Genomic DNA, 10,965 nt, shown 5'->3' with positions numbered 1-10,965 from the left:
ATTTGAATTTGTGAATTAAACCCATGGAGAAGTATCATTTATGAAGGAATTGGTACATATTTATGCATGATGATGAAATATGTCTTCCGGTTTATATCCATTGCAGGAAATAGATTGGATTTAGGATGACGGGACATCTCATTAGAGGGGAAATTTCCTGATCTTGACTAAGGCATGCTTCCTGTCCCACGTTTAAAATTCAGGATCTCTTCCTTAAAACATGAACTGCACGCAACCTCTCATCTTTCCAACTTGAATTTCCTTTTAACTTTTCTTGGAAAGCTATTAAATTAAATTAGATGTAGGGCTTTATCCTTTAGTACCCTTATTATTTATTGTATCAACTCAAAGCAAAATAGAGCCTTTTATTAAATATATCTTCATAAATTATACACAGTAAAATCCCATTAATTGAACCACACCCAATTCATTATAGTCTTTATTATAATTTTAGCATTAATTGAACTGAAAATTGGTTTTTATTTACTATGAGAAGAAGGTAGACTAAACAAGATGAAACCTGTTGTTTGCATATTATGTTTGTACGTCTTTATTAGCAATTATTTTTCCAACTATTTTCTAGTTATAAAAGCAATACATAAATATTATAGGAAACTTAGCAATGCAGAAATGAATTTTTAAAAATCCCTCATAGATAGCCATTGTTAACATTTTGGTATATTTTCTTCTAGTCTTAGTATAAATGGAACCTTTAAATATAGATCCCTGTATCTTAGGAATTAGAAAAGCAGCAAAGGCAGTTGCTAATGAGACGGAGTGTTGATTTAGTCATGCCCTTGTACTGTGGAGGCCATACTGTCTGTTGACAGAGCGTATTAAAAGACGTTCCCTACATTTGTCAGCCTTAGCTAATTGGCAGTCTGGTATTTATGATTTTATATTTTGTTAATCATCTTGGGAGCTGCAGTGCCCCCCCAGCCTCCTAGAAACTTGCCTTCCCCTGGCTGGGAGGCCTCGTTCCAGGAGTCGTTGTTGAGAGTCAAGCCAGGGAATGGCCAGTCCTGTGCTGGGAGCATGAGTATCTCGGGAAACCAGCCATCGAATTGTTCTCACTTGTGTTTGTAAGAATCCAAGTATGTCACCCTTACACCAAGTGAGCACACAGTGACACGACCCCCTTTCAATGTAGATAACATTGCTTCAGAACTGGAGAACTTCATGGGGCTCATCGAGGTGGTGACGGGCTACGTGAAGATCCGCCATTCTCACGCCTTGGTCTCCTTGTCCTTCCTAAAAAACCTTCGCCTCATCTTAGGAGAGGAGCAGCTAGAAGGGTAAGTGCCCCAAATTTCATGAGCTGACGTTCTCCTGTTACAAAATAAGCAGCACGCGTATAAAACTGTGTTGCTGAGGTAAGAGCCCTCCCTGCCTTGTTAAACAGAAGAAAGGAAGAAGCTGCAGTATTGCCTGTGCCGCTCGAGTAGGTCTTGGGTAGAGTCATGATTCTCCATTCTTAGGAGGTTGCTGTTTTGGAAAACAGAGATGTTTTCACCCTTACTGGATTTTGCCTCATCAGTCAAGGGTTGCGTGTCTGGCTATGACCAGTGAGATGGCAGACGGGGATGCACTTGGGGCTTTTCTGCCAAGAGTGACAGCAGTTGGTCTGGAGTGCTCACCTCCCTGTGAAATCATTGTTCGCGCGACCCTCATCTGCCTCAGGATGCTGGACTCTATTACGCACAACTACTCCATCTTTTAAGATACTGGAAGTGAGAGCATTGGAGGAGCATGGGCGGTTTGTTTTGTTATAAAGAAATCCGGATTCACGAGTTTGTTTCTATTGATTAGTTTACAGGATTTGCGCTATTGATAGAATTATTGCCTTGGCACAGGCCTGCTTTGTGATAGGGGTTTTAAAATAACCATGGGCTTTTCACTGGAGGATAAAAGCCGGTGCTTATTGCATGCACAATTGCTTTCCAGCCGTCAGCCTGTGTGTACCTTTGCATATGTACTTTCCTCTTTAAAACTCTCCCTTTTAAATACGACTCTTGCCAGGCTTTAAGCGAATGCTTCAAAATAAAAGGAGTTATCAATTAAGGAGTGAATTCCTTCTAAAGAGAATTTGGGAAAATAATTTAGGAAAAAAAGAGGCGAGAAGGTCATGGGAAAGGTTGTCTTTGCTGATTTATCTGCCCCAACTGGATAAAGTTACTGCGTAAGGGTTTCTTTACAGCCTCCCTGTTTTTCTCAGACTAACTCTTGGTCAGTCTTAAATTCTTAAAATTCCATCATCTGATAGAGCTAACGAGAGCGGGCAGCTCTTCATTCCATCCTTGAAAAGCACAGTGTCCTCCCCACTGGGAACGCCAATCCTTAAAAAACTCTCATTGCAAATTGAAGGAGGCTGCCACTGCGCCCAGCCCCAGACTCCTCAGTCACTTACCTGGCAAGCTGAGGCCCTACCAATTTAAGGTGATGATTATTATTTGTTGTATTAAATTTTAAAATGAATCTTTTTTTCCGCTTTTTTTTTTTTTCTAAGTAGATTTGTGTTTCTGGAATCTTGGGTGTCTGTGAGCTCTTCTTCTTTAGCAGATTAGTAGCTGTCAAATTTTCCTGTTGCTTAATGATATACTTTTTTTTTTCTAGACTAAGCAAATGATAGACATAGAGGTGAATGCTGAGAGGACAGTTTAATTAATTTCTATTAGGAATTATTATGTGATTACCTTTTCATGGAGTGTTAACTAAGTATTGTGCACTTAAATGTAGTTAGAAATTAAAGCCTGATTTTTATTTGCAAGAATATTTATGATGTCTTTCTCATTATCTGAAACTTGCATAAAGCCTGAAGCATCAGCAAAATCTTTTTAAGGATGCGTGCTCAGGTGTTTGGGAGGCTTTCCGGGTAAGCCTGGGCCCCTGGCCTGCTCTTACCATTTTAGATGCAGGGGACAGCAAGTGGGCCTTGGGTTTTCCCTGCTGCTGCTGCTCCCCAGCAGCCCTGCAGCTCCAAGGATGCTGGCTCCAGCCTTTCATTCCTGCTGCTGCTTTCTAAGAGGCTCTCTCAAGCTCGGGCTCTTAAGAATCTTTCGCCTCTCAATGGGAAGTTTTCTCTCACCCCATCTTCCTGGCCCATGACCACGAAGGTATAGCCCATCCTCACGATGATGAACTCCCCAAGAGCTCTGTTTGATTCAGGTGTTGACCGCTAGTAACACCTCAGCTGTTCATTTCTCCTTAGACTCAGGGACAGAGTTAGGTCTGGCCCCTTCACTAGCTGCCCTCACTTCTTCTGCAAGAAGGGAAGAGTCAGAGCAAGAAAGAGAAGGGCAGGATACGATAGTCAGATAAACATCAGCAGTGCAAAGCAGAACTCGCACAGTGATACAAGGGAAAGAAAGAAATGTGCCCTAGGCATGGAGAAGAGCCAGATACCTGAGAAGATCAGACAGGCTTCTGACAAGAAGTGGCATTTGAGATGGGCCTTGAAGGCTTTCGGGAACAACTTGGGGAAAGCAGAGGATTGAAGTGAAGAAAGGCAATTCAAGGTAGGGTGGCAGGAGCAAAGGCAACGAGTTGGGGCATCCTGGGGCCTGTTGGGCAACTAACACTGGAGAGGTGGGTGGCACTAGAGTTACGTAAGATGTTTTGCACCCAGGTATGAAGGGTTATAATTTAGGTAGACCATGGAACGTATTCAAGGCTTTTGAATAGAGTGGTGTTAGCAGAGCTGTCTGAAATTTTTATTTCGGTATGCTTTGGTTTAAGTCAAGATAGCTTTTATCCCAGTGTTTCTCAAACTTTGCTACACATTATGGAATCATTGGGGGTGGGGGCAGGGGTGGAGTTGAGAAATCCTGATGTCTAAGTTGCACCCCCACCCGAATTCAATAGGAGCGTTTGGGGTTAGGATCCAGGAATCAGTGCTTGTCTAAAGATCCCTAGGCACTTCAGCAAGCAGCAAAGATTGGAAACCACTGCTTTATCCCTTCATTTCTTCCCATGTCATATCACAAAGCACTTTGACGGTTTTTTTTCCTAAATATTTTCCCCTCACACTGCTGCCTAATGTTTTAGAGGTTCATCCATGTTGTTACACATGTCACACTATTTTCTTGAACTTTTTTTTTTTTTTTTTTTTTTTGAGATGGAATCTTGCTGTGTTGCCCAGGCTGGAGTGTAGTGGCGCTGTCTCGGCTCACTGCAACCTCTGCCTCCTGGGTTCAAGCAATTCTCCTGCTTCAGCCTCCTGAATAACTGGGATTACTGGCACGCACCACCACACCCAGCTTATTTTTGTACTTTTAGTAGAGATGGGCTTTCACCATGTTGGTCAGGCTGGTCTCGAACTCCTGACCTTGTGATCCACCCGCCTCAGCCTCCCAGTGTGCTGGGATTACAGGCTTCGGCCACCACGCCCAGCCTTCTTGAACTTCTTTTATAGCCAGTGATAACATAAATGTTTCCATTTGGTTCAATAGGATGAAAGTTCTGTTCTGTAGCCTTTTGTTTTTGATGGAGAACAGAACAATTCAAGGTACAGAGATCCTTCAACTCTGACAACCTTGGCTTTCCAAAATGTCACTGAGATCCCTCTCAAAAAGTCTCCTGAGCCATCCAGAACAGAAAATTCAAGCATTTTACCTAGAGTAGAGCTCTTACTCCTCACTCAGAGCCTGTTGACTTTTATATCGCACTCAGTGTGAGCTGATTTTGTAACCCAGTTACAAAAGCCATAGCCATGGTTTCCTCAAGGACACCACTAGGGTGTGTTTCTAGAGTAATGACCTTAGACATTAAGAAAATCAAGGCCGCTCTGCTGTTTACAAAGGAAACAGGTTTTGTAATCCACATGTACACGATTTTTATAAAATAGCTAATTTTTAAGCTCTTGAGTAAGAGAATATTTTCACTATCTGGAAAATCCCCTTGTTTGGACAATCTTGTTTCCTGATGGCATCAGATAACTAAGGAGTTAAAATTTCACATTCTTTGGTGCTACCAAGGATTGTTGCCTTGAAAAGAAGAAGGAAAAAGTAGATGGAGGGTGGTGAGTTAAAAGAATTGAAATTTGCGGATAGGCATTTCTATGCTTTTGTTCCTACCACTTGACTTTGCAACACACAGTGCTGTGTAATACCTTCTTGGAGCTCTAAGGTTAGGCTGAAACATGGCCGCTTTTTCACATTTCCCTGGGACTTTTGGAAAATATACACTCAACCCTGTGAGCCAGCAATTCCAGGATCCACCCAAGAGAAATGAAAACAGGCCCACACAAGACTTGTGTATGAATGTTGGTAGCAGTATTACTCACGATAGCCTCCCGGGACTCCCCCGACCCCCAGGCCAAAAGAAAGACCCACTGGAAACCATTCGGATGTCCATCAACAGATGAGTGGATAGAAAGATAAATGGATAAATGGAATGTGGCACAAAGGACAACTGACTACTCAACAGTAAAAAGACGTGAAGTATGACACGTGTTACAACATGGGTGAACCTCTAAAACGTTAGGCTAAGTGAAAAGAAAAAATCCAGACACAAAAGGCTACATGTTGTATGACTCATTCGTATGTAATGTGCAGAAAAGGCAAAACTATAGAGACAAAGCAGACCAGGGATGGCTTCAGGGCAGAGGCGGAGATTGACCACCAGTGGGAATGAAGGAACTCTTGGATGATGGAAATGTTCTGAAACTGAGTAGTGGTGATGGTTGGACAGTTGTGTAAATTTACGGAAGCTCATGGAATTGATGGGTGAATTTTTTTTTTTTTTTTTTTGAGATGGAGTCTCGCTCTGTCACCCAGGCTGGAGTGCAGTGGCGCGATCTCGGCTCACTGCAAGCTCCGCCTGCCGGGTTCACACCATTCTCCTGCCTCAGCCTCCTGAGTAGCTGGGATTACAGGCGCCCGCCACCACGCCCGGCTAATTTTTTGTAGAGACAGGGTTTCACCGTGTTAGCCAGGATGGTCTCAATCTTCTGACCTCTTGATCTGCCCGCCTCAGCCTCCCAAAGTGCTGGGATTACAAGTGTGAACCACCGTGCCCGGCCTGATGGGTGAATACTTGATAGGCAGATTATACTTCAGAAGTAAAGCTATTTTTAAGAAACACCTAAGAAAACAAAGAGGAAACATTTTCTGAATATCTGTATGGTGCGTGGTTCCACCTAGATAGACATATCCACCCTTGCTGAACCCCTAAGGTTGATGTAAATATTGGATTTGGGGGAGAGCGGACATGATATAAACCAGCCCGTTTGCAGACGGATTCGTGGGAGCATCTGCAGAAAGGCAAAAAAAAAAAAAAAAAAAAGGCCAAATACTCTTATCAGTTGCAGATGGCTCTGTTGCTGATGACAGCCTGTGTCCTGGGTTCTGATGCCCCCTAGAGACAGCCGTGGAGAGGCAGTTTTCTCCTCTAAGAAAGGAACTGGAATGATTGGTTGTATAATTGCAGAATTGTTTTCAATATGTCAGCAAGCACTGAAAATGGGGAGACTGTCCCTTCCTACCTCTGTAGGCTGGAGAGCTTGGGTTCAGCTCCATTTATCAGGGCACAGGACCTTCCTGTTCTGAGACTTTGTTCCAGGGGACTTTCACGCTTCAGAGAGTAGCACAGGTCACCCTGCACTTTTGTGGGGTGATTAAAAGCTCACGATATCCTTTTATGTTTAGCCTATCCAATTCTTCCAACTGGCCTCAGGGCCAGAAAAGCAAGGAAGACACCCCCAGTTTGCAGCTGAGAGACTCCAGCCTGGGAGAGCTGAATAAATCTTTTGCCCAGAGTTGTTCCTCAGTAAATGCTGGAGATGAGGCTCAGACCTGACCTTGGGATTCCCAGATGGAGTGCTCTGAACCCTGTACCAGGGGCTGTTTTCACCACTCAAATATCGATAGAGATAACATAGAGATGTCCTCAGGAAGATAACCAACTGTTCCCATCCTGTGTGGTCTACAGATTGGGAGATAAGGCCTACCCAAGTGTAGAAACAAACATTTTTTACAACATAGAGAAGGCTGAGAACCAGGATACCAATATCAATAAAATCTGGATATCATAGAGCATATGGAAGCTAAAGAAAAATAAGTAACTGGTCACGTGCGGTGGCTCACACCTGTAATCCCAGCACTTTGGAAGACCGTGGGAAGGGATTGGTTGAGCCCAGGAGTTTGAGACCAGCCAGGGCAACATAGGTGAGATACCAGCTCTTAAAAAAAAAAAAAAAAAAAAAAGAAAGAAAGAAAACCAGGCATGATGGGGCATACCTATGGTCCCAGCTACTTGGGAGGCTGAGGTAGGAGGATAGCTTGAGCCTGGGAGGTTGAGGCTGCAGTGATCTGTCACTGTGCCACTGCACTCCAGCCTGGATTACGGAGTGAGACCTTGTCTCAAGAAAAAACAAAACAACCTAATTTTTAAAAGCATTCTTTGAATGTAAAGGCAGTAAGCTTAGAAACAATTAGGAAATCACATTACTGAGTAATTGACTTAAGTAGTCTTTTTCTTTAGGAAACAATGATAACTTTAGTGTGCGCACATTTTAAAGATGTGTAGACAGGTCTCTGCCTTTTACCTTCTCTTAATTCTCACCTAATCATGGCAGGAATTTCGCCGGGAGCCTTGCCCCAAGCTGTGGCTGCAAAAACAAGCATGGTATTGACAGGCAGCTCATGAATGGCTTGATTATTATTTTGACGAGGGTTTTATTTTTATTTTTCTTTAGCTTCCACAGGCTCCGTAATGCCTGGGTTTCATTGATATTGGTATCCTGGCTCCCAGTCTCTTCAATGATTGTAAAAAATGTTTGTGTTTACTGTAAAAAGATAATCTTGCTTTTCAAAGTGATTAATCAAATACACAGAATTTCAGTGTGCCTGCCATTCATTTGTCAAATTCCTGATTTATAATTCATGCTTCCTTCTTTGGAGGAGAAGAATGTTTTGTTCAGAAGGTATTTTTGGTGTGGTTCTGTTCCCTGCTAGTGAAATTAGTTTACTAAAAGAGGCCTGGTTCTGCGTGTAGATGGACGTTTGGCCTGATTAATTGGTCCTTACCGGCAGCCCCGAGGTTTCTTCACCAACAGGGAGATTTTGTCCTGTAACACTAACTCAGGTACCTGGAAGCAGCCCGACATTTGGGGGTGCATCACTGCAGAGTCTCCTTTGGAGCCAGAGAAACTCCATGAGCAAGAATGGGCTTATGATAGGATACATCCATTTCCACTCCGTCCCTCCCTCATTTGTATGACCGCATGGAGCCTTTCTGACCTCTAGCAGTGTCACCTGCAGCCTGGTAGTGAGAAACAGCAGGTGTGGATGGGGCCTACCCCCAGCAACAGTAGCGCCAACTGGGCCATATCCTAGCGCTGCTCCCCAGGAAACACGCCTTGTGTTGCACTGACCAGATCTGGGATCATTTGGACAATGTCTTATGCTGCTTTTCCAGGATAGCTCTGTGTTCAGGAGTGAGCCCTTACTGAAAGGAAAGAATTGTTGACTCGCAAGTTTTTGCTACCGGTTTGGTGGCCACTAATGTGTCCAGAGGCCTAAATATGGGCTTATGAGGAGCCTGACTTAGCTTCAGAGGCTCTTTCGACTCACTTGTGTGTTCACTGCACCCCTGTGCTGGCAGGACTCCCACCTCCACCCCCAGCACTTGTGTGGACAGAGAGCCCAGTGCTCAGGAAAGGGTTGGGCTTCAGGCTTGTGGGGCGGATTCCGTGGCGGCTCTGTGACTCCTTCTGGGCATTCTTAAAGTAGACAGGGAGCTTAGATGTCACCTGTGTATTCCCCTTGTCCTACGAGTGAGTAAACAGGGCTACAAATAGCACTAAGCGACCTGCACGTGGCTGTGCAGCTCATTCATGGCATCTCTGGTCCTGGGTCCCAGTCTCTGAACTCCCTCCTGGTCCGACCTCCCTTTGTGAATGTTCAGGAAAGTGTTACAGGGCTGCTGCTTGGCAGCGTTGTAACCATAACTTGTGCTTTACTGCAAATGAGAATCAGGCTGAGGGTTGACCAGCTGGTTAGAGGTCCTGGTTTGGGTGTAAGTGAAGACCCTCAGCAGATGCAGAGAGATCCCCAGTGGACATAGCCTCCAGGGCAGAGGAAGGCTTGGGGGTTCTGTTCTGTCCTGGCTGTGCTGGCTCTGCAGGGAGGGGTGGGGTCTTTTCTCCTTTATGTGTTTATACATTAGATCTGTGAGTGGATCTTAGAAATCACTCAAAGTACTGCACTGATTCCTAAACTTAGTAAGAAGCAGAGCAGGAAGAGGAGAGGAAGGATTCACGGTCCGTGGGGATCGGGCCCGTCAGCACAGAGGCCTCAGATTATCAGCCCTGGCATTGTCTGCTGCCTTCCTGGGGAGGCCAGAGAGAAAGGCCCACTGCAGGCATCTTTCTCTAGACCCAAGCCGCAGCTGTCTGCTTTCTTGCCTCTCCAGGGATGGACTTGTCCTGCCGTCTGGGTAGCCAGATAGAACGGCTTCCTGTGCTGGTTGGATCCGCTGCTCGTGTGCACACCCTGTGGGGCAGAAGCCACGTCTGGTTTGGTGGGCTTTGGTCCTCCATCACCTCACTGGAACTCAGCCTCTCCTAGATTGCTGGTTCTCCACGTGTGGTCCAGGGACCACAGCAGGGGTCAGCACCACCTGGCACTTGTGATAAATGCAGATTCTTTGCCCATCCCAGCTGAATCAGAAGCTCTGGGGGTGGGGCCCAGCACTTTGCAAACAAGCTTTGTGCGCGCTGAACTTGGAGAACCACTGTGTTGGACTCCGAGTCCTCCTGCCTGGATGAGAGGCCGGAGGGCACTGCCTGTTAGCGGCTCTTCCTCCTCCCCCACACCTCCGGGGACGGGAGCTGGGGCTTCTCAAAATGAAAGATGAATGGGGGAGGGAGAAGGCCCAGGGTTGACCCCCCACAAGCTTGTCTTCCTGTCTCAAGCTGTCTCCTATCCCATCATGCTGCTGATTGGGCATGGGCAGGATTTACTTCCATGGATAATGGGAGACTTTAGAGCAAAGTGTACGCTGTTCCGATTGGGTAGCAGAGCATGTCTGTTCTCTCATGGACTGCTTTCAAGCACGTTGTACATTACTTGGCTGAGAAAAATAACCAAAGGCATTTCTTGGGAATGATTCTAGTAACATCCTCTGGTACAAGAAGCATTATTTGATGGTAATAGAGGTCATAAAATTAATTAGCATCTTACCGATTTTGATATGTTATCCTTGAATCATGTTGTTGATATTGTTAACAGCAACTATCTGTTCTCCTATAGTGTTAATAACTAAATCTCTTATTGGCAAAGGAAGTGTATTGTGGAGCAGGTGGCAAAGAGGACCTGTGTTACGTGGCCAGCAGGCTAGAGGGAACTGTGGCCAAGGGCAGGTGCGCTAACATCGATTTCTGTGCTTCTAGGAATTACTCCTTCTACGTCCTCGACAACCAGAACTTGCAGCAACTGTGGGACTGGGACCACCGCAACCTGACCATCAAAGCAGGGAAAATGTACTTTGCTTTCAATCCCAAATTATGTGTTTCCGAAATTTACCGCATGGAGGAAGTGACGGGGACTAAAGGGCGCCAAAGCAAAGGGGACATAAACACCAGGAACAACGGGGAGAGAGCCTCCTGTGAGTGACAGCATCCAAAACACCGTGGGCCCAACCATCATGATAACAGCAGACCCTCCTCCCATGCGTGATGGCAGCTTTCCTCTGCGGCCCCTCCTCGTTTCACATGGGGGACCACTAGACCATCTTAACTAGCACTTTGCTCCTACTTATATGTCATCACAATCAGTAGTGGGCAGATACGTGATGTATTCATATTTATAAATTCTGTACATCTCGGTGAGTGTGTGAAACACTTACAAGTAGGTTCTCAAACTTTAAAGTGCTGCTTACAGAATGCACAGTTAAATGTCCTTTTATACACGGATGCACAGTTAGATTATATCTCTTTCTTTTTTTTTTTTTTTTTTTTTTTTTGAG

At 45.0% G+C, this 10,965-nt stretch overlaps 1 protein-coding gene across 4 annotated transcripts in view; it reads left to right on the top strand.

The window, feature by feature from the left end:
• IGF1R (insulin like growth factor 1 receptor) overlaps positions 1 to 10,965 on the top strand; it is a 317,640-nt gene that overhangs the window by 250,758 nt on the left and 55,917 nt on the right. For all 4 annotated transcript variants that reach the window (XM_055277093.2, XM_055277092.2, XM_055277091.2 and 1 more), the window contains exons 5-6: positions 1,151 to 1,295; positions 10,391 to 10,605. In XM_055277093.2, coding sequence (XP_055133068.1) covers positions 1,151 to 1,295; positions 10,391 to 10,605 — 360 coding nt within the window. The remainder of the gene's footprint in view (positions 1 to 1,150; positions 1,296 to 10,390; positions 10,606 to 10,965) is intronic.

Source organism: Symphalangus syndactylus, chromosome 5 (genome assembly GCF_028878055.3).
Source record: "Symphalangus syndactylus isolate Jambi chromosome 5, NHGRI_mSymSyn1-v2.1_pri, whole genome shotgun sequence".
Classification (NCBI taxonomy): domain Eukaryota; kingdom Metazoa; phylum Chordata; class Mammalia; order Primates; family Hylobatidae; genus Symphalangus; species Symphalangus syndactylus.
Note: the sequence above shows the minus strand (reverse complement) of the source record. Positions and strands in the feature narration are given on the sequence as shown.